The sequence below is a fragment of the Balaenoptera acutorostrata genome, chromosome 1 (assembly GCF_949987535.1).
Source record: "Balaenoptera acutorostrata chromosome 1, mBalAcu1.1, whole genome shotgun sequence".
Lineage (NCBI taxonomy): Eukaryota > Metazoa > Chordata > Mammalia > Artiodactyla > Balaenopteridae > Balaenoptera > Balaenoptera acutorostrata.
The window spans coordinates 194,096,394-194,120,087 of record NC_080064.1 but is presented as its reverse complement, the minus strand read 5'-3'; the positions used below and the strand labels follow the sequence as shown (position 1 = coordinate 194,120,087).

General features: G+C 48.8%; 1 protein-coding gene across 4 annotated transcripts; it reads right to left on the bottom strand.

Moving 5' to 3' along the window:
• Positions 1-2,234: 2,234 nt before the first annotated feature.
• Positions 2,235-22,263, bottom strand: LHX9 (LIM homeobox 9). Of its 4 annotated transcripts, none has more exons than XM_007167268.2 (6): positions 22,236-22,263; positions 16,950-17,068; positions 14,807-15,009; positions 13,277-13,632; positions 6,528-6,730; positions 5,041-5,298 (listed from the first exon to the last, which is right to left on the bottom strand). In XM_007167268.2, exons 1-6 carry the CDS (start codon positions 22,261-22,263, stop codon positions 5,041-5,043), a joined length of 1,167 nt encoding a protein of 388 aa, XP_007167330.1. The 4 variants fall into 4 exon arrangements, with proteins under 4 accessions (XP_057414523.1, XP_007167330.1, XP_007167332.1 ...); XM_007167270.2 differs by lacking the exon at positions 22,236-22,263 and adding an exon at positions 7,411-7,416 and having other exon boundaries at positions 16,950-17,066; XM_057558540.1 differs by lacking the exons at positions 5,041-5,298; positions 22,236-22,263 and adding an exon at positions 2,235-2,345 and having other exon boundaries at positions 16,950-17,123.
• Between the last annotated feature and the right edge of the window lie 1,431 nt (positions 22,264-23,694).

The following is a 23,694-nucleotide window of genomic DNA, read 5'->3' as shown; positions in this document are numbered from 1 at the left end:
GATTCTACAAGGTTTTGTTAAAATAAAGCTATCTACTTTATAGGTGTTGAAACATCACCAAGGTTTTAAAAGTGTTTGCTTTGGGTCCTTTGCTATGGAGTCGTGTCCTTATTTGAGGTATAAAAAAACCCACCCACTCTGCAAGTCAGCCTTAATGTGGCAACTCACCAAAGCCGACAGATTCTGACTCCCAGTGAAGCGTTTTGTGCCCGAGATCAATTCGCAAGAAGTAGACTAACCCAAGCCTTTGGGAGGTAGAAGCTACAAAAATATAGTGCCCTGCCCCCAACCAAGAAGTCCGCGTCCTTCTCTTCCTCGCCAAACAATAAGGGTGCAGTTTTGCAGACTCAGAGACCGCTGTCCATCACAGGAAAGCACCACGGACCTTCGGATTCAGCATCATACGCCTTTTTCTCTTCCCACTCACATAATTAACGCTCCTTTCCTTTCCTCTTTAACAATGTGCCTGTTTCAAATTTGTATTATTTTTTTCAGATGTCTAATTTCAGTTATGTTCTTTCCCTCTGTGGTCTCTTCCCACATTTCACATTCCAGAGAAATATTTAAAGGTCTGTAAAACCAGGTGAAGTTCCAAAATATTTCTAAACGGAACTGCCACAGGTGACAGCACAGGGGAAGAAGGCAAAGCTACAGGACAAGGATTGGAATAAACTGGCTGGAAATGTATTGGAAAATCTATTCAAGTTACAATAGCCGTGGTTGAGGTTTCAATGAGGCATAAACATTCAAGTTACTGACAAAACCAACATGTTTCATGATCACTCAAAGTAGTCTACTTGTCATGGTGCATTGTTTTTTTTTCTTTTATTAGTAAGTTGCTCTCTCTTTTTAAAATTTTTTTTTTCTTTTTTAGTATTCAGGAAGCGAAAGCATTTAAGAAAACATTCAAAATTCTGAGAATACATATAAGTGAAATATTTACACTATTATTCATAAAAGTTACATCATTTACATAGGGTTCATTTGTATATAATAAAAATTTCATCATAATGAAAACTTTTCTGGAAAGTTATATGTTAATTTGTTTAACATATGCTTTGGATATACAGCTAAATATGAATAGTTAAAAAATTCTGTCTTCAAATATCCCTTTAACAATTAAAAAACCTCATTCCTAAACATTTGTTTTTCTTTCCACTTGCTCTTTTGTTTGTGATATCATATGTAGTTTGAACTATGCAAAGATTGGATCTTGTCATAGCTCAGAATATATTTGTGTACTTTCAGTAAATTTGCTCATTGCATAGCAAACATGTAAACTTACAGAGGATCTATAAATTTTACCCTAATCATCTAAAAAAGTTGCTGAAATTTTACATGACAGTATATTGAGGTTTATTTTTGTTGTAATTTGGGTTTTCTTTGTTTTTTTAAAAAATATTTTTAGTCCATGTGTCAAGTGAATACAACTAATAAAAAGTCATGAGAAGCCAAAAACCAAGTAAATAATTTTATCCTAGATTACCAGAATTTAACCTCATTATATCATTTGGGCTTTTTCCTAAGTATTACACGTTGGAAATGTATTGTGCTGCCTTTTAAGACAGTGTTCCAAATTAATTTCAAAAGTGTGTGTTTAACATAAAGTTAACTATGTTTCCATCAAATAAAATGTTTATTAATGAAAGCTATTTATCATACAAGAAACAGCAAAGATAAGTCATCATACAGAGATGTACACTAGAAGTGACAGATGTAAAAGTGCATGCAGAGATTTCTGTTTAAAAAGGAAGTAATAAACAATAATACTAAAATCACTGGATTTTGATCCCTATACTCTTAAATGAGTGATAGCTTTTCTTTGAATTTACAATTGGAAAATGCCATTAACAGATAGGACTAATACACATTAGCAAGCAGGTGAAATGAATGTTTTTGGATTTTATTTTACAACTACTGTGCTTGACAAATGTGTGGGATTTTTTTTTTCAATAATTTTCTTCAAATCTGGGGTGGGCATATTACTGCCTGGTTGCTCTGATTTATACACGATTTATCTAATTTTGTTTAAAACCATATAATTTTAAGCCTCCATTTGTGTTAGACATCATAAAAACAGAAGTTTTGTTAACATTCAGTAAATGACATTTAAGTCTCCCGGTCTCTCTCTCTCTCTCTTTCTCTCTCTCTCTCTCTCTCTTTCTCTCTCTCTGTCTCTCTTTTTTTGGCTCAATAGATTTTTAAATGTATGATTATCATAACCTAATATTGTCTTTGTCTTCACTGCAGTGGATTTCCGATCAAACTTTTCCCCTTCTTTTAATACTTTAGGGAATTTTCAAACGTCGGGATGTTTGGCTGTAATGCCCCAAGATTTGTTCTCCCTGAAAAAAATCATAGTGACAATTTATTAACTACAGAGCAACTTGGCTTTTAGGGGTCTGCAATTTCTATTTAGATTTACAAATATCCATTTGTGCTCAATAGACCTAACATTAAACTTAATCATATTTAAGGTTTCTTTTCATGCAATTACTTTATCTGCTAATTATCTTTTTTTTAATTCTAAAAATCAGGCTGAGTCAAATCAGTGGGGCATTACTTTTATTGTAGGAAAATATATTTAAAGGTAATTCTAAGTTGAATTACACTGCATATGCAATGGTAATTTAAAATGAATCAGAAGTTTGGAAATCTAAAAACTATTTGTATGTTTGCATATCTAAAATTTTTCATATCACCGTTTTAATAGCTTTTACAAATAGACAATCGAAAACACACTAGTACAGTTAAGCCTTAAGTAAAACTAATGGGAAATAAAACTCCTTAGATTCAAAATCGTTTATTCACACAAATTTAATAGGATATGTCACAATTGTTTGGTCCATAAATATTTAGGGGAAATAGTTTCTATACAATGCATTTATCAATAAACAAAGAAACATGGACAATTTTGCTAGACCACTTACTGTACTATAAACACGAAGCTCAATATATAAGATTATTGAATTTATCAACTATATTGGAAAGAGTGCACAACTGCTTTCTATGACATGTTTGTCCCCTCTAACAGGATACACCATAAAAAGAGTTTCAGAAATAAGAGGTAAAACAGTACAAAACTAGTGAGGTGTCAAAAGGGCTTAAAACAGTTAATTTAACAAACAACACATATATCCTGATTTTTCACAAACTTACTTCCAAGTTATCTCATAAGGCACATAGGAGAACTGAGTTATAATTAGTCTACTTAATAAAGTAGATCTATAGTACCATATATTGTTCTGTCAAAGAACAAAATTTATAAGTATCAATATTTTACCTGTAAAAGTGTATTAATAAGATCTCAGCCTTACCAAGGTTGTTTGGTCTGGTTAGTGGTAAATGCCCAAAATGTAATAGAAATATGAAAAGTCAAGATTTAAGCTCCATATAAGATGATGACCACACTTGCTAAATATATAATGGCAATCACACCTTCTTCTGTTACAGTGTTATCTTCCATCATCTTTTTTTAAAAAATAAGCTACTTTCTGTGCTAATTTTCTAAAGACCCTGAGCAAAAGTTACAATAATGCACTTTAATGTGGGCAGTGAACTGTCAATATGTAACTACACATTTATACAGCCAGAAGGACACCTTTAAAATCTATTAAATAGCCACTTCGACCGCCAGAGGAGATTTAAGGGGTCCAAAAAGTGGAGAACATGTGCAAAGTTATTCTTAACAATCCACTAAAGCAAGACATATATCTTGACTTCTTTTTTATTTTTATTTTTTTTAGGAAATCCACAATCTAATTGGTATTTAACTACAACAGAAGCATATAGATGAACATTCACCACTGCCCAGACCATTAAGATTTTAGCTTAAATTAAAAGAAAAAAAAATGCTACTGTAAACTAGGACATATATTCAGATCAGCATCCACAAGGCTTCTGAGTTTATCTACTTTAAAACTAAGAACCTCAAATCTCTAATGTCAGAAAAGTTTTTTTTTTCTGACTAATACATCAACCTGTGCCAAAGTAAAATGAAGCAAAACAAAACCAAAGAATTCTCATTGTTAGCATGTTACTAAGGTTTTTTTTTTAAACGTTATTTGTATAGAATGCCAGATACAATATCATGGTACAGCTGAAGCCAATTAAGAGCTATTGATTAAATTATACTGATTTTTTTAACTTCTTAAAAAATTATATTTTGCTTATTTCCATTTTCCCTGGGAAAAAAATAATTTAGAAAGAATGGTTTTATAACTATCATTTTTAGCTTGAGGAGGTTAAAAGTATAGAATTTCAAATTCTGTTTGGAATTTTCATGGATACACAGGAGGTTTAAGTATTTTTCAAATGTTGAAAAGCAATAACTAACTAATAAGAAAGTTTTGTTGGGATGTACACCCTAAGAGGAAAAAAGAGTCACATTCCTGGTTAGATTTCCCACCTAATTAATCTTTAATATTTAGATTTGCTATCCTTAATGTTCTTGTTTAATCATATTCCTCATTTGTAAGAAAAAGGAATGATCAAAACATTTTTTTCCATTTTAAAATTTAAAAAAAGACAATATGAAGTTTTCAAAATTCCGTTAAGTACACGTACAATTGCAAGATTAAAAAAATAATTTTAATTAATTATCTGATTCTTTATTAACCTAATTATATAACCGGGAATATGATTATTTGCCCATCATAATACCACTCTTTTTTTTTTCCTTCGGGATTCTGGAAATAAGTAACATACAATTTTAAGAGGCACTTATTAGAATGATTCCCAAACTCCCCTTACCGACTGAAAGATCTAATTAATTTTTTTTAACTCCAAATACACTTTGTAGACAAAAATTAAAACAAAACAAAAAAAAACCACTCTGTAAAGGAGACAATACTGTAAACTCATTTGCCAAGTGGCTGCAGAGGCTACACACCAAGCTGTTGTTTTTATTTCCCAAGTATCTTGTGGGTTAGGGGGAAAAAAAAAAAAAAAAAAAAAGTCTTGTAAATAATAAAATAATCATTAGAATAATAATAAAAAGAAGAGGAAGAATTAAAAAAAAAAAAAAAAAAAAAACCAATGTTAGAAAAGGTTCGTTAAGGTAGTTTGCGAGGGGCTTCCGGATTCGTGGCTGTCCAGGTTAGAGGTCACGGCTGTCACTACAGTGATAGTGGGATTGGTCAGGTCTGTTAAAGTGGTCGCAGTGCCGGGTGGACTGAGCGCGCCGCTGTCTGCTGGGGGCGGGGCCGGAAGCGAGGTACCATCAGCTTTATCAACACCCCCATTCTCCTGCCGCAAAAGGTTCCTTCTGAATTTGGCTCGTGCGTTTTGGAACCAAACCTGCAAACCAATCCCAATGGATTTCTTTACCGATGTTTATTTTTATACTTCTTTTTTTTTCTCTCTCTCGCTTTTTCCTTTTCTTTCTTTTTTTTTTTTTTTTTTTTTGGATATGTTTCTCTTTTAAATATAATTGTTTATTTTTCTTGGGCAAGAAGGGCCTTTTTTTTTTTTTTTTTTTTTTTTGCTTTCTTTGAGAGTAATTCCAGTACGACTACGGTCACCCTCTGAGCAGCACGTGGGCCCCCGCCCCAGCATTAACAACCGCCGCTTGGGGGCTACGGATACTTAAGTGCAGATACCGTGGGGAAATGAAGGCACAGAGACGAAGAGGGGGAAACACACCCTGATTCCTCAACTACTGTCTTTTTGAGAATGAGGGCAGGCGAGGTCAGGGAATGGTCCACAGAGTAAGAATCACTCGCATGAAATGAACATCATTGAAACAGATTCCTGCCTATTCTTGAGTCTGACACATGGCAAGTATGCCTTGCATAGGAAAAACCCCGAGGGCCACAGACTCCAAGCAACCGGAAACTGGCGGGTGGAATTTTAAATGCCTGCTATTTGTCACTGAAAAGTGTAAGAGCATCACAGGGGACCCACAGCAACCCAGTATCATGTCTCTAGTTACATATTCTTACCGTGATGAGTTTGGGAAAGCAGTTGGACAGCAGATCTCATCACTCCCAGTATTTAGTTGTGAAATATGGTTGGTTAAAATGGGAAAATACTTGCTCCAAGTGGTTGCCGAGACACTAACCATACGTGTGGCTTTCCAGGAGTTGACAAAAAGGGTCGTCTTGAATTTGGAAGCTCACAACAGGTAGTGAGGCTGCCAAGAGTGTGTTGAAGTAAGACAGGGCCAGCAGGTCCCCCCGCCAAGTCTGTGCACTGACCCTAATGTGAACGTTAAGTCTCCAAAGCCACAGCTTGCGCAGATAACGTCACCCGCGTTTGCAGAGCAGCTAGGCAAGCTGAACTGGCTTTGGTGGACCCCTCTCTCCATCTGCAGGGAGAATGCGGCTGCATCTTAGAAGACCCTGCGTCTCTCTTTGGGCAGTCTCCGGAAAGCCCCTGCAAAATCTCAGTACACTCTCTAGGGAGGTAACTAAGGTAAACTAATGAGAAGCAGTACAGGAAATAGCCGTATCACTCCAAACAGGGAAGAGAACTATTTTTACTGCAAGGGGAAGATGTATACACAGCCAACGATGGAGGTTTCTTACCTGCAAAACTCTTTTGGTCAGGCCTGTTTTCTGAGCAAGCTGCTTGAGGTCCTTGGCGTCCGGGTTGTGGTTGATGGCAAAGTAGGATTTCATGGTCCGGAGCTGGTGATGCTTGAAGGAGGTGCGCATGCGCTTGGTCTTTTGCGAGGGCGGGTAAGGCTGCTGATCTCGGTCCAGATGGTCGGCCTCATTCTCGTTACAACCTGTTGCAGTCACAGTGGACAAACAGGGGCTCAGTGGAAAGTCCTGCATTAGCTGAGAAGATGGCAGGTGGCATGATAATGTCATGACAGGACAACAACGGTGGAAAAATCTGTCGACCCAGTTATGAGTGGGAGCCAGACAAAAGAAAGAGGTTAATTGCCCACGACCTCCAAACTAGTCTGTTCATGTGGACACACCCGAAGTTTAGGTAGTAGAAAAATATTAGATAAATCCCCTCTTCGGCTTAATGGTTGCTAGAAAACCTTGAAAAGATGAATAAGCTGAGAGTGTGGGAGGGAGAGAAATCTTCTCCAAGAGGGAAAAGAAAAAACCCTTTTCTACTATATTTATGTGTATCAGCACACCGCCGCTCCACACACAGTTTTTAGAGACTCCACGTTTTGTCTGCATTTGTGAGATGAGGTGTATTCTCTGAAAGCATGAAAGATATGCAAGCGAGTAATTTCAGCTCTCTCACATCTGAAGGTCTCAGAGAGCCCCCCAACGAAGGAAGAATCTGAGTTCCAAATTTTAGCCTTTTCTGCTAATCCTAGAACGTTTCCAGAAAAAGTTAAAAGTGGCTGGACAAGGGAGAGAAGTTAGAAAATAAAAATTTGCAGGATTCTTATGTAACCGTAGGAATATTATTTTTGAGGGCTTTTAGCTATAACTGCTTAACGTAGGGCTAACCAGGATGAAAATAGTTTTCCCTTGGAGTTATTTTAGAAAATATTTCTGAAAGAGAACGAGCGCAGACTTTTCTTCCCTTGGTTCATGCCTGCAGCGCACCCCACAGCTCCCAGCTCAGAGGCTCTGACGTCCCGCTCCGATCGTGGCCCCGTCTGCTCTGGCACGTGGTACGGAGGGGGGTTGAGCTGTGTCCCTGGCCCGCGGGGCAGAAGGAGGGCGGCATCACAACCCCCCTTGCACAGCTCCCTCAGCACTGAGGGCAAAACAACCCAGCCTTTGAAACAAGCCTCAAAGTCCTTATCCCCGGGATGTAAAGATGTGCATTTAAGAGGTCGTTTCCAATAACCTACTGGCTCTGCATAAGAAATATGATTACAAAACGAAAACATTTTGCTAAATATTTACTGATTCAGCCAACTTCTCAACTTAAAGGGCATGGCAGGTTTTTTTTTTTTTCCTTTAAACCTTACTTCAGATGTTTATCTCATATATATTCAGACTGATCATCATGCATGTTAGTACATTATAATAGAATATCTAAAATCAACCTGGTCGTTTCCCTGGGGGAGAAACCTGAATCTTGAAGGAAGTGAGACATCTCTTACTATTACCTCTTTCATTCTGCTGGAGAAAATAGTATTTGCCTGCTATGCTCTGGTTACAATTACTTTTTAAAAAACACTTTTAGTAAATCAGTATATATACAGAAACCCAGTAGTTTTATAGTCATCAACAAGAGTCAGCTGCATCACAAAATCCACTTAAGAAATTCTCCCTAGGGGCTTCCCTGGTGGCGCAGTGGCTGAGAATCTGCCTGCCAATGCAGGGGACACGGGTTCGAGCCCTGGTCTGGGAAGATCCCACATGCCACGGAGCAACTGGGCCCGTGAGCCACAGCTGCTGAGCCTGCGCGTCTGGAGCCTGTGCCCCGCAACGGGAGGGGCCGCGATAGTGAAAGGCCCGCGCACCGCGATGAAGAGTGGCCCCCACTTGCCGCAACTAGAGAAAGCCCTCACACGAAAACTAAGAGACCCAACACGGTCATAAATAAATAAATAAAATAAATAAATAAAGTATTAAAAACTAAAAAAAAAAAAAAAAAAAGAAATTCTCCCTAATGTAACAAGACTAGGCATGGACTAATGTCTCCTTTGTTCATATTTCCATGAGATCCATAAAGAGGGCACACTTGGCAAAAGAGCAATTGAGTTCATGGAGAGAAAGACTCTATCATGTTCACCATCGGGTCCTCTAAGTCATGCACAGGGCCAAGAGCTCAGCGAGCATTCGATCAAGATTTTGAATCTTTGTTCATCCATAAAATCACGAGTGACTATAAATGCAAAGTCAAATCAACTTGAAATGGAATGCAAGTTAGATATATACAGCCAAATGTTGAACAGAGGCTCCTTGAACTCCACCAGAAAGGGTAACCTGTACCCAGAAATAAGAGAGAGAATATGCTTTACATTTTATCCTATTGCATCCCCGGGGAGAGATGTCAAGTTCAAATCTTCTACAGAATCGCACTTTTGTATCCTCAAATGGATGAAACAGCATCTTATGACCTACTATAAAACTATACTAAAAAAAAAACAAACAAAAAAAAACTATACTTATCTCCAGTAAACTGAGCTATATTTCACAACCAGATTATAAACGAAGCCACACCAAAACAGTCAAAGAGGCACACCTTAGTCATTGGAGGCTTCTTCAAGTAAGATTTCAATTCTGTCATAGGTGAGTGATGTGTAACCCTTCCTGAATAGCACATTAAATGGAATATTACACTTGAGGTAGAAGACTTAACTTGGTACTTAAGTAATGCCCTTAGCCATCCACCCCCCACACACACAAGTTACTATTTCTTAGAAATGGGTTTGATTCCTAACCTAACTATATACTCATTAGTCTTTAAAATGAAGTTTATGAAAAAAATTATAGACAGGTTTGATAAAATTGCTTCTCTGAATGTGCATTCTATATCCATTATTGCTGATTAAGAACTCAGCAGAGAATTATAGTGTATTAAAAACAATTATGGGGCTTCCCTGGTGGCGCAGTGGTTGAGAATCTGCCTGCCAATGCAGGGGACACGGGTTCGAGCCCTGATCTGGGAAGATCCCACATGCCGCGGAGCAACTGGGCCCGTGAGCCACAGTTACTGAGCCTGAGCGTCTGGAGCCTGTGCTCCGCAACAAGAAAGGCCGCGATTGTGAGAGGCCCGCGCACCGCGATGAAGAGTGGCCCCCGCTTGCCACAACTGGAGAAAGCCCTCGCGCAGAAACGAAGACCCAACACAGCCAAAAATAAATAAATAAATAAAATTTAAAAAAAAAAAAAAAAAACAATTATGGGACTTGTTTTCACATAGAATACAATTCACTGTGCAAAAAGATTAAGTTAGCTCTTTATTAAACTGGTATTAATATAAACAGATAAACTGTGTGATCAGTTATATTATGTGAATTAATAGAGCAATCTATGTCACCTACAGAGTAACGCAGTGCATTGGCCTAAATTACTTGTGTTTCACTATGAATGCCTTACGTAAACTTGCAAGTGATTGCGTTTCCCCAGGGTCTACTTTTAAAGCTATAGGGGTTTTCTTCCCCCCGAATTATGAGATGAGATGATAAATCTCTTAAAACTGTCTTAAACATACACCTGTAAGTACACATCTGGCACTATAAAGTTAATGAGAAGATCTAAATATTTTATTCTCCGGTCACTTATGGAATGGTCCCTTATCCTGAAGTGAGTTTCTATTCTGCAGGTGTGTAACCTTCTGAGAACTGATCCCTGGGAGACCACTAGGGGTCAGTGCCAGGCCAATTTAACGACTGCCGGGAGCTTTTGAAGTTTGGAAGCCAAGAAAGACCCTAAGGAGGGAGATTTCGTGAACTGGCAAAAATTTAGTCTCTCAATTAATGCTAAATTACCCAACCAAAAGCTGCCTGCCCTAGACTAAATCCTCTTCTCACCCTGGAGGGCTGCATTTGAATCCAGCATCCCGGATAAACTTTCCAGGTCTCTTTCTAAAATATCTGCCTGATATCTGCACAAAGAGCTATAAACTAAATTAGGAAGAGTCTCATGAAAAGACGTTTGCCTTATGTCGAGCACTTACTGATCTTTGCCAAGCTTCCCATCTCTGGAAGTCTGAATCATAAACATATTCTGTGTACATGTGTTTGAAAATATATCAATGTATAAATTAGATGTGTTTAGTATCAACATTAGTCTTTTCTGAGATTAATTTACACTTAAGCAGAGATGCTCCAAAGAAAGCTAAAATAAGGAGCTAAAACTGCGGGTCCATTTTACTGTCTGCCCTTTAACGTGTTTTCAATGCACTGAAGTGTTTCTTTGGCTAGTTTTGTAATAACAAACTGGCATTGCATTCATAAACTTTTTTTTAATGGCAGGTTGATTTCTGGTCAGGCATCTTTAACCCAATTTCTCTAGATTATTTTCACCTGATCTTAACTTTATGCTATTTGCTCGTATCTCTGGGAAAAGTCCAGAAGGGAGAAGGTGGATGTTAAGAGGTACCAGCTCTGCAGTGGTGTGATCTACAAACTCCCTGCGGTCAGGGAGGCCTCCGCAACTTTTCCCTCCTTAATGAACAAGAGCATCAACTTTCTCCATAACCTTGTGGCAGCACTAATTTGCAAACTAAAGGCCTAAGTGGAAAGAGATTTTTCGTTCTTTCTAAGAAATAAATGTGTACTCTCTAGTTCTCCTCGGAGAAGCACAATTTTCTTGACCCTAAAGCTCTGTGGATCTTTCTCACGTAAAGTAAGATCAAGGCGAAATCAAACGTAGCTAATTAGGTTGAACAAACAAGCGAAAAACCAGGCTTGCCACCTTCGGCTAGAAATCTCCCCACACTTCTGGACCTTCTCTGGGCTGAGGACTTCCCTCTCTCCAAAAGCCTGGCTAGTTTCTCTCTCTCTCTCTCTCTCTGTGTCTCTCTCTCTGTCAATCTCTCTCACTCTAATTAGGGCATTAGGGCCTTGGTCAGTGGCTGGAGATTCCGATGTCATCTTCTATTAACAGAGAACAATTAGTGCCCTGCCCGGCCTGCCCCAGGGACCACGCATCAAAGGAGCCCAAGTAAGCGCGCTGGGCACCGTGGCCCCAAACCAGAGCCCCAGCCTCGGGCACAGCAAGGGCAGTGCGCAGCCCGCCCTCCGGCGGGGGGTTGGCAAAACCCGGGGGTGCGCCCGCTGTGCGACACCAACCCACCCGGTCAGGGTCTGCAGCGGGCAGCTGGCCCTCCGCCTCTGCCCAGTGACCCCGGCTTGAACCCCGTGGGACCAATACAGTCGCGCTGGGTCCCCGCTCCCTGGGACACCACCCGCTGCGCCTTTTCTGTGAAAACCTCCCGAGAACCAGGAGGGAGCCGAGGACAGAGCTGGGCAGAGCCCACTCAGCCTGCGGGGACCCTGAAAGCTGTGGGCCCGAGCAGGGCTCCGGATTCCTCTAGCTCACACTGGCTGTGTGACCCTGGGCAAGTCACTTATCTGACGGGACAGTGTCCCTTCACCATTAAGCCACAGTGGCTCACACACCACACCAGGCACATGGGAACTGGAAGAGAAAAACAGGCAAGATCCGTGCTCTGGGGCGCCCACCCTTTGGCTGGTATCTGGGTGCTCATGGAAACAGGGGTTGCCACCATGAGGTCCCCAAGGTCCTTCCCAATAGAATGGACTCCCCTGGCCTGAGTCTCCTGCCTGCTGAGGTTTCCTTCTGGGGCCAGGCCAGGGGACAGGGAGTCAGAGCAGCTAAACCAACCCTTAGGTTGCCCCAGAGTTATCCTAGGGCTTTCTGGAACCTCTTTTCCAGTGGCTGAGACCCACCGGAAGAGCTTCCATCCTGCTTGGAGTTAGATTGTGGTCCTCAGGGTCTGTCACCATCCTCACCTGGGGGATGGCAGGTGAGGGCGGGCTACCAACAATGGGAAACTGGTGAGTGAGAGAGATTGATGAATGATAACGTGTGCGCCTCCCAAAGCAAGGAGCAAAGCGTGCTCTCTGGCCTGTTGCCTGCATTTTGTTTTTAATTAAGAGAGAAAGCTGGAGGAGGAGAGAAGAGCAGCCTGTGACACCACTAAGCCTCCTCAGAGGGCCTGACCTGGAGGTTCTTCCAGTCTTCAGGGCGGTCTGGGTGTCTGGATGGTTTATCCCGCAGGGAATGAGCTGGCTGGATGGGTCCCCTGACCCAGGGAAGGAGCAGGCCAGCTCAGCGGTGGAGACTGACTCCAGCCCTACAGCTGCTTTTCACCAAGATCAGGGATTTGGTTTTTCAACACTCTTGCCAACTGTTTCCCTGATTAACTCTGAGCTGGTGACCACAGCCTCTGCCCTTTCTAGACAGACTGGGGTTGGGCTCTGAAGACTTCTTTTCTTTTTTTTTCCTTTTTTAGTATTTAGGGAAACCTCCTCCAGGATCTATAATTTGGCCTCCACACAGGAATTGCCCTGGGGCTGTTTTGCTCCAACTGGGAGCCAGAAACTAATGGGCTCATTAACTAATGGGCAACAAGGATTTGGCTCGGCCTGTGTGGGGGAAGTCATTGCAGCCTTATGAATGTGTTTTCTGCCCCAAACTACAGAAAGCTCTCTCTCACCTGTTCTCCCTCTCCCCTCCCCCTCTTCTCTCCCTCTTTCCCTCTCTCCACCTTTCCCTTCTTTCTGAGTGAAAGGGAGCTGTAGCGAGAAAAGGGTCGTGCTAAGGAAAGCACCGTCTGGCAACCAGGTCTTGGACGGGAAGGAGCTGGATGGAATTCTCCTCTGAGCAGAGGAGGCTAGGGCTACAGGGGCACTGGGGAGGGGCTGGGCGCCCACCTGAGTTGTAACTGACGATGTCCACCCCCAGCGCGGGGCTCTTCCGCTTCCTGGGCCGCCCCTTCTGCACGGTACCAGCGCCGTTGAAGTAAGGCAGGGCCAAGCCGCCGCTCTTGGCCGCCAGCTCGGTGTAGCTCAGCTGAGGTGGGTACTCCCCTTGCAAGAGGGTCTCGAAGTGGGCGCGACAGTACACCAGGCTGTCCTTCATGCCAAAATGATCGCCCGTGGTCAGGGTCTTGTTGCAGGTGGAGCAGGTGAAACAGCTCAGGTGGTAGACGGAGTCTCGGGCGCGCATGACCATCTCGGAGGCGGAGATGCCAAGGTGGCAGCGGGCACATCTCTGCACAGAGAACCTTCTGGAAGGAAACAGTCGAGTCAGGGCGCTGGTGGAGGCAAAGGCAGGGCCACCTCCCACTGTGACACCTGGGGCTTGGTCAGCAGTGGCCCAAGACTGAGACCTAGGAGGGGTTCGGGAGGGACGGACCCGCGCCCACTTGGACATAAATTTTATTTGCTCATTGACCTGCCCTGGTGAACAAGACAAAGAACCCCTGCATTAAATTCAGAAGAATCGGGTAACTGATCCTCAGTTTTCTTCTCTGTAAAGTGAAAATTTTAAAAAGCAAAAACAAAACCAAAAACAAACCCTGCACTGGCTAACTCACAACACAATGTTAAGAATATTACATCGCGATGTCAAGTGAAAACGTTTCCTCGATTACAAAACATACAAACGAAGGGTGTTACTATTTATGGAAGCGTGAGCGTGCCTGAAAGCATTCAGACACGGCCCTGGAAAAAAAAAAAAGGATAGTTTTGCAGAGGGAAGCTAATTCTTTTTTTAACCACTTTTCTCTCCTCAGCCAAGAGCGGAGCCGAGTCCCTGCACCTCGCTTGCGTCCCCAATCCAAAACCAGAACTGGGAAGAATCAATAAACAAGCTGCCGGCGACTTGACTCTCCGGCGTCTCTCGAGTCTGGCGGGCAGGTTCCAACCAGCGGGAAAGGCATCTCGGAACTGAGAGGCCTGGGTTTCCGCAACAGCGATCATTCCTTTTCATGGTCCTTTACGTGAGTTCCCGCCCCCCCCTCGCGAAAACCTGACACCAGTTGCTGCTGCCCCGGCCACCAGTTGAGTTCCAAGACACGGGCCTTGCTCACTCAGTTCGTAGTAAACGGAAAAAAAAAAAAAAAAAAAACCCGCTTTCGTCTCGGTGGACCGAGACACGTTCATTTACCCTTCCGAGATTTGCCCAATTCCCTCGGCCGAGCTGCCCAGGGCCCCCTGAGCGGGATAGTCGCTGGTCACGCTCTAGACCTTGGGTGGCCCCGTCCGCGCGCATCCCCCCCGCGCGTCTGGCGGGGATGGGTATGCTGCAGCTTGAAGGCGCACGCGGTGGGCTTCCCTGGTCTGGGGACTGGTAAGAGTACCCCCAAGGGACCAAAGGCTGGGGGCAGGGAGGGGACTCCGGGGCTCGGGCAGGTGACCCCTCCAGGTGTGCCAGGGCGTAAGGGATAGGGGTGGGAATACCTGTAGTAGTCCTCCTTGCAGTAAATGCTACCGTCCTTGGCGAAGCAGGTGAGCTCGGACTCGAGGGCCAGCTTACATTCACAGCATTTCAGGCACCTCAGGTGCCACTGCTTGTCCACGGCCAGCAGGTAGTACCTGTCGGCGATCTTGCCCCCGCAGCCGGCGCACAGGGCGGGCTTCTCGGGGCTCAACGGAGGCATCCCCTGCAAGGAAGCGCGCGCGGCGTCAGGAGGGCGCGCGGGGCCGCCCCACGCGGGTACCCTTCGCGGCGCCAGCCCTCGGCCTCGGCGAGCGCCGCAAGGTCAGGGGCCCCTGCGCAAAGGCAAACGTCGGAGGAACATTTGCAGTTTTTCCCTCTGCGACTCGCACCCTTTCTACCGCGTCCGCCTGAACGCGGCGTCCGCGTCCTTCCCGGACTTAACCTAAAAACACGCGCCGGCCACCTAGAGCCTTTTTCGAAAGGGCTAGGAGCGCACGGACTATAGTTTGGTGGATGTTTCCAAACTCGAATAATTAAAAGTTAAAAATTGTGGGTTCCATTGCGCACGAAATAAGACAACGGAAATTGTTATTGGAGAATGGAAAGGCGATCTGAACAAGCACATATTGTTTTTTCAACAAACACTGTTACATTGCTATTTCTCTAAATCCTTATAAGCAACGTTGAAATTAAAAGGAAGGGAGAGGTTTGTATACTGGTGCTCATAATTTGGTCGACATTGTTTTGATCGGGATGTATTTGGCAGATCCTGCTGTTCTCCAATCTTCAGGATTATTAGTCCTTTCCTTAGAAAGGGTGTACCGTGCCTGTTCCCGGGGAGGGTCCGTTATCCGATCCCCTCTGCACGGGCCCTCTTTCCCTGGCATCAACATACCCAGGAGATCTTTGTCCTGAAAATCTTTTTAATGCCCAAATTAAGCTTCCCGCCTGCGTCCCCACGACACAGCAAGGATGGGGACACCTCGCCTTAACAAGCGCAGCCCCGCTGTGAAATTCGCGTTTGGATTACTGCTTTTTGTTTTTAAACAGAGTAGCCACAAAAGGGGGGAAAATAGAAGTTAACCGCTGTACATTTCCCTCAGGACTAACAGAAATGGGTTGGACTTCCCCCATGAAACTCTGGCGGGCCTGGAAAAGTAAAGTTTCGCCCTTTATTCAGACAAGGGCCTGCACTGAATTCATTTTGCAGATGTAGAAACATCCACCAACGCGGCTACTTGGTGGACCCAAAATACCGCTGACCCGCCCAGGGCAGTCTACCGGCTTAGTTTGAGCCACAATTCCCGGTGTGATGCCTGAGGATCTACATAGCTATGTTCGGCTGAAATCATTTCCGGAGACTTTTGTAGTTTCCCCCCTCCGGCTCGTAAGTGGGAAAGGCGAGCACATAGATTATTCATTGGTTTTCTTTATTAAGCTGGCATGACTTTTATCCTACGTGTGTAATCGACAGAGGTAGGTGGTCGATCACAGCGTTTAAGGGTTGGAAAGTTCTCGCTCTTGGGCTAGGTGCCCCCGCTCCTACGGATTTTCTATTAAGAGTCCCCTGCACACCATACCCGCCCGGCCCGAGAGCTGAGCGCAGTCCTGTCTCCCTCAAAAGGCCCAGACGAGCTGCCAGAGACTCCGAAACTCGCGGGGTTTGAAGGTCCCACGTTCCGAGCATCCGGAGAGCTGGAGGGAGCCCAGTCGCGTTCTAGTCCGCTCCAAATGTCCGGTCACCAGACCCAGGGACTAGAGTCACCAGGCTTCAGCTCAGCCCGGACGCTCGGCCGCGCGCCGGCAGCCCGTGGCCCGCACCAGCTCGCCCTCCGGCCGCCGATCCTCGCCGGGGAGGCGCCCGGGAATCTGAGGTCCGGAGGAGAGGACGTCCCCATCCTCTCGCGCCCGGTTCTCCCTGCTTTCCCGGGACCAGCTGCGGCAGAGGGGAGCGAGCTCGGGGTGTCAGGAGTGCAGACAATTCAAATCGGAAAAGAGCCCTTTCTTACCCTGCAGCCAGGCGGACCAGAGATAAGCCACCCACCAACCTGGAGCGGACGCCCCCACGAGCCGCCATCCTCTGTCGGCCGCCGGGGAGGCTCGGCTCGGCTGCCCCGCGCGCGCACGGGCGCCCGGCTCCCGCCGCCGCCGGCCCTTCCTTACCGCGTCGCGGCCGTTGAGCTGGGCGCCTTTGGCCAGGCGGGCCTCTGTCTTGGATCTGCGCTCCATCTCCTCCATGATGCCTTGGATGTGGCCTCCGGAGATCCCGTGGAAGAGCATGGCTGGGGGGCGGAAAGGACACGAGTTGTCTTCTGCTCGGCACCCCACTATTTCCATATACACACGCCCGGGGCTCTCAGCTCATCCGAGGGAAGGAGAAGCAGGGACCGCAGAGGCGGCGCGATGGGGGGCTGCGGAGACGCTCGGGGACAGAGGGCGAGGGGGCGAGAGGGAAGAAGAAAGAAAGAGGCAGACGGAGTGGAAATTGGTCTGCTCGGAAAGGAAAAAGGAAGAAGGGGGGAGAAAAAGCCCCAGCGGCTCCCTGAAGGAGATGTGCAGAAAACAAACAAACACGGGTGGAGGGGAAAGGAGGCGAAGAAGGCAGGCAAATCTTACTGCTCTGAGAGATCGAGTTACTAATGGGAAACAACTGCAGCGGGGGGAGGAAAACAAAATCTGGTGAAGAAAGAAAATAGTTTTGAACACAAAGAAAGAAAAATAAGTGTTATTTTCAGCGGTCCCTGGCTGCTTGCAAGTTCCCAGTGCCTGTAGGTTGGGTTGGGGACTGCTCCTGCCGCCGGAGCTGTGTCCAATTTGTTAAGAGACTAAAGCCAGCCCATTTTTGATAATTTAGTAGGAGGAGTTCTCTCCCCGGAGCTGCCACGGATTTTTATTCAGACAACAAAGACCTGTCATACTCCTCTCAACCCCCTGGTGATGGGCAAGTGGGGACAAACATGGGGGGGGGTAGGGGGGAGACAGTAGGAGGGGGCATTTACTTCCCCCCAACACACACACACACACGCACGCACGCACGCACACACACACACACACACACAGACCCTTCCAAGTGTTCCGAGGAATCACGTTTTAAAGGGGAAAAGGAGCCCTTATTGTCCCCGCCCTGGCGCAGAAGGCAGAGAGCCGGCCTGTTTGGTCCAAGTTCAAGAGCAGATCCTGGCTCAAGAAATGCAGAATGTCAGCTTCCAACTTTAGGTTTCCTCCTTGTGGACTTTCTGGTCCCCAGCTTACGGGATCCCCAAATAAGTAAATATTGAACAGACATTCCTGTCCTCCCCACCCCCTCTTCCTCAATTCACTTTTTAAAAGCAAGTTGCTTCACCTCCCCAAGGGCTCCCGACCCCAGCAGGGACTGAAGCAACCCCCAAAGTGAAAAGGAGCTAGAAGAGCCTATGTTTCTGGAGTTTACTTCTGGCAAAAAGATTTTTCTTTGACACACCAGTGTAGGGGAAAGGCCGTGGGCTTGGAGACGTGATGTGCAACTGAACCGTGACCACAGGGGGTTGTAGTCTCTCACCCAGTTCAGGTTTGGAGGGAAACCGATGGCGAGTCCCGTGTCCCGTCTGAAACTTGTCAATGTGGGCAGCAACTCGGGGACTCGCGGGAGCTTGGCGCCGCCCCCCGGGACCGGGCGCGCGTCCCACTGCCCCGGCTGGACTGGGGGCTTGTAAATCTGGACGCGCCACACATTTAGGAGGATGTGAAGGGGGCTCCCTCGCCGTGGAGGAGGGGAAGGTGAGAGCTGACAAGCAGAATGGCAGCCCCGCGCCTCACAAGAGGCAGGATTGTTCTGTCTCCCTCTGTTCCCGTGAGCGGCGGCCCCTCCTCGGCCCTATTAAAAAGTGTCCACAATACTCTGATATTGTCGATTCATTCAAACCACCAGAAGCCCCCTAGGGGCCCGAAGCGGGGAGCGGTGGCGGCAGGAACCGACCCAGCCCTGAGCCGAGAGGAGGAAGCCCCGCTCTGCTCTGCGCCGTCCTCCCTCCGGCCGCCTGTTTCCCACCGCGCCCCGTCGGCTTTCCCGGGGCCGCCCGTTTCTCCCCGGCAAGTCCCGGACACCTGGAGGAGTCCGCTGGTGGCGCACTCGCTTCCCTCGGGAGGAGCCCGACATGGAAGGTGGCCAAATCTGGAAAGATAGAGGGAGAGAGGGAAGAAGAGAGGGAGGGAGGGAGGGAGGGAAGGAAGGAAGGAGGGGAGGGAGGGAGGGAAGAAGGAAGGAAGGAAGGGAGGGAGGGAGGGAGGAAGGGAGGGAGGAAGGGAGGGAGGAAGGAAGAGCATGGGGGAGGAAGGAAATGAGAGAGGGAGTAGAAAGGAAAGGAAGGAAGAGAAGAATGGTGCAGATCCTGACTTCCTGCCCCAAAGCATCGCCTTCTGAAGCTGCTGGAGTCACCTCTACCACGAAACCCAAGACTCCACTGCTTCCCCCTTACTCTTTTCTCTGGGTCAAAAATAATGTTATTTGCAGACTGGACGCTCTTACGGTCCTCCGGGTGCCAGAATACAGCTCATAAAACACAATTTCACACAAAAATGAAGCCAATCAAGTGAACTAAGCTGGAGACCTCCCCTCACTTTGGCAGCCCTACTGGACAGCAGGGCTGCTATTTACTGTAAGTAATGTAATTAGCCCCTTTGGATGGAAATCAATGAGCTTTTCAAACCCACGTGCACAAACGCTGGGGCTGGGGGCAGCAGCTCTTTCAGAGACAGCAGGTCCTCTCACAAAGGGGCAGACTGCCTTCCCACAAGGCGGTGACTGGGACCAAGGAGGAGGAGGGGGAGGAGGAGGAAGAGGAGGGGTCTTTGAGAAGAACATCAGTCAATTAACCCAAGGAGGCTCCAAGGAAAAAGTAAATATGGGACCTCAATCCAGGAACCCGCTTTGTCTAGTTTCTAGGCTAACTCCCCCCACCGCCCTCCCCCCCATGTGGATGTTCAGAAGTGGGTTTGGCTATTGTTGGACTTGGGTCCTGCTCAGCAAAAACAACAAAGAACCCAAGAACACCACTGCCTCCTTGCAAGGGCTGAAACTTTGGAGACTTCATTAAGTGAGAGCTTAACAAACAACTCCAAGAAAAAGCCAGAACTTTTGTGACATCTCCAGGGAAGCCAGGCACAGAAGTCCTGTGAGCCCTCCAATCCTTCGGTCCTTCCTTCATCCTCTGCACACAGATTTGTTCATTGTGAATCGGGTACAGGCAGGGCAGAGGACCTCCTGCCATCAGCTTCCAGGTTGGAGCCCAGCTTTCCCTGCTTTTTCTTATAAAACTCGGGTTGCAAGTTCCTGCTCCGTCCGGGTGGGATTTGCTACTTCCCATAAAGATGAGAACTGCTAGGATTCTTCCTTCTCAGCCAATGCAGGAAGATTGCAGAGAGCTAGGGGTGGGGCAGGGGGGCTGCTGGAGTTCGGGAGGTCCTCCTTAGTTCTGGGGAGATCGGAAATCGCTCCCCATCGGTCGAGCCCTGCCTCCTCTCACAGTTCCTGAAAAAGGAAGCCCATGGGGGCAGGGGACATTTTCTCCAAGAATTGGGCGCGTGACCTGGGACATCCTAACCTTTTTGTCTTGCAGCCTCGGGGAGGAGATGGCCTAAGAGTGTCCCCCAGCCCACCACTCTCAAAGCACTTTAAGGAGAGCGTCTTGGTGGCTCTGCCTTCTTTCCTCTCTCCAGAAGAGCTGCTGGGGCCCGGGGCCTTCAGTTCCTGGGGCTGAGTCCCCGCATCTCTCAATGGGACAGGTGCAGGGACCCCTACCCCCGCGGCCCGGAGGGGCATCTCGAGTCTCCCCTCTCAACTCAAAGCTCTATTTGGAGCAGGGCGGCAGAACCTTGGCCAGGGGCTGCCCTCCGTCACGACGGAGCCCACTTCGTCCGCTCTTGCCTGTCTGCTCCACCAACCACCCAGCCGCTTACAGCGGCCGCTTTGAGGAAAGCGGGCGGCTGGGATCGGGGGCACAGGAGTTGGGATTGAGGGTCAGGGCCTCGGAATCCCCGCTAGGGCAGCAGCCTGGTCCCGGGTTCCCACTCCCTCCCCAGAGGGGAGGAGAGGGAAGCAAAGGGAACGCGCGGCTTTATCAAGCGGCAACGGAGGCTTTAGGGTCCCAAGGGGAAACCCTGCCTCGACTGAGAGAATAAGTGACTCAAGGTCTCTTCAGACCTGAATTTTGGAGGCCAAGATCCTGTGCCCCGGGTTTGCCCTTAAAAGGGCAGAGGTCGCCTTTCCGCCTGACCCAATTAAGCTAGTTGAGGAGCCTCCTTGGTCTGAAAGGTGCAGCTCCTGGAGCGGCGTCCGGCGTTGGGCGCCGTCCTGAGCATCCCAGGGCCCGGGGGAGTCGGCGCCGTCCTGGGGCTTGGAACCGCGCACCCAGCCCTGGATGCCTCGGGGTCTGCGCTGGGCAGGAGGCCAGAGCATAGCCCGGAGGCGAGCCGGCCCTTCTCCATCCGTGGGCGCAGGGAAACTGTGTGTACACCGAGGGTGGCCGATCCAGACTGGCGCCGCCGCCAGGACGCCCCTCGCATTCAGTCCTACTAGGAAGGGCGGCCTCCCTCCGGCCGGGATGGGAAGGGGCTGAGCGGCGCCGGGGTGCGGGAGCTCTAGCGCGAGGAGAGGGAGCTCCGCGGCCGGGCCGCTGCGCACCTCGGCCGGGAGCCCGTTCCGCGCGGCCGGCGCGTCGGGCCCTGCCCTCGGGTGCGCACTGTGCCCACGCACCCCCTTAGCCCCGCGAGGTCTCCGGCCCGCTGCGCGCTGCCTTCAAACCTCTGCCTCCAACGCCCCTGGGTTCTTCTCCAAGGGACGGCCGGCCGGTGGCAGAGACCGCGCTTCTGAAATCTGAAGCTCTTTTACCTGCGGTTTGCCGCGCGGCGGGCCCGCAGCAGCCCCAGGAATAAAGGGAGCCTCCCCCCGCCGCCACCCCCGCGTCCGCGGAGATCGCCCGCAGAAACGGCTACGCGGGGGTCAGGTTGAACCAACAGTGGGGGTGAAACCAGTTTCCAGTTAAGCCCTAATGGGTGAGAAGCGACGTCTTCCTGCCCCCGTCCCCGCCCCATCCCTTCCAGGGAGGAGACGCCCCCAGCAGCTCCGCGAAGGAGCCGGAGCGCATCCCTCGCGCCCCGACACCTCGCGGCTCAGTGGCACCGTGACCTCCGCCCCCAGCGCCTCCGCCCTGAGTAGCTCAGACCTTCGAGAGGAAGGCAAGAGGAGGGGAACGCGGATTTCAGGAATGCTGTCAGGAGACCCTGAACGAGACCATGTTATCTTAGAGCCTACGGTTCGCGGTTTAATGTCTAAGACAGACACAAACAAACCCCTCTTCTTCCCACCCGGTGAAGGCGTGCACACGCGCGTGCACACACACACCCACACACCCACACAGTATATGCTCCGGCCTAAGAGAAAGGGCAAGAGGAAGAGCCTGGCGTGTAACTCACCTGCCTCTAGAGCGGTGCCGTTCAGCATTCTGAGAGCAGGAGTGGGTCCCTCAGCGACGGTGGCTGCACCGCGGAGAAACGAGCGCATCAGCTCCGAGGCGCGGCCCGGGGCCCCGAGCGCCTCCCACCCCGCGGGGGGCGCGTCCCAGCTGCTCCTCCCGCCGCGGCCTCGGGTACCGGGAGGCCCCGAGGGAAGCCGGGCAGCCGCCGGTAGGTGCCCGGGGCGCTGCCGGGAGCCGGGCGGTCGGGCTCACACCGAGGGCGGAAAACTGCTCCGGCCAGGCAACCCCCATCGGGATCTTACCTTGAGGTCCAGACGTTCCCGCCCGAGAACCCGGTCCTCGGCGAGGGAGGGCGGGAGGCGGCGGCCAGAGGTGCGAGCCAGTCCCCGGATCTCGCCAAGGGGTCCTCTGTTAATTCAAATAAATAAGTCAACCGGTGGCTGGGTGGGTGGATGGTTCTCTCTCTCTCTCCCTCTCTCTCTCCTTCCCACTCTCTCTCCTTCCTTCTCTCTCTCTCTCTCTCTCCCCGCCCCCCTCTCTGTCGGAATTGACCCAAATCCCTCACCTCTGACCCGCAGCTCCCTCCACCTGTCTTTTATTTTCTACTTATGCTTCCAGATCGGGAGGAGGAGGAGAAAGGGGTGGGCAGAGGACACAGACGAGGACCAGTGCAGGGAGACAAGCTCCGAGGCGGCGTTCAGCCCTTCCAGCCTCTCAGTAATCAGGGAAGGTGTTAATGGAGGACTCGGCCGTTTGGGAACCTCATAAAGCCGAGAGCATCTTGAGCCTTGGGCGCAGCGGGAGGGCTGGAGTCCCGCGGCGCGCCCTGGGCTCCCGGGCCTCCATCCGGCCTTGGCCTTCCAGGTGCTGGTACCTCAAAGATGCTGCTGCCAGCTGGTGCCTGCATAGACGGTGAACAGGCGGCAGCTCCTGCAGGGAGCTGGGCTAAGCCATTGATTGCTCACCCGCCACCTCCCCGCCTTTCCCTCCCGGTCCTCCCTTTCCTCTCTGCGCTCCCGGGCTTGGCGCCAGCAACCCAGCACTTCGGGGTGCGTTCTGCGCTCGAGGGTGGCGTTCTCGGCCGGGTCAGCGCGAGGGCCCGAGGTATCTCTGCAGCCCGGCTCTGGCTAGGAGGCGGGGATGGAGATCCAGCCGGGAGAAAACTAACTCAAACCCTGGGAAACGAGAGTTCGCGGGGACACAGACAGACTCCCACACCTGGACGGGATGGGGGCCCGGTTACCTGGTCTCGGCTTCCCGAGGGGCTGCGTCGCCCCAGCAACCAAGGGCGCAGTCAGGCCGCGGGGAAACGGAGAGAGAACCGGGAAGCCTGGCCTCTGGCCAATTATTTACCCACTCGCCCACCCGGTGCGCCCCTCGCGCTCAGAGATGGGGGCGGGGGATCACTGGGAGGCTCCAGCGCGGATGCGGAAGGGGTGTGAGCAGAGAGATTGGCC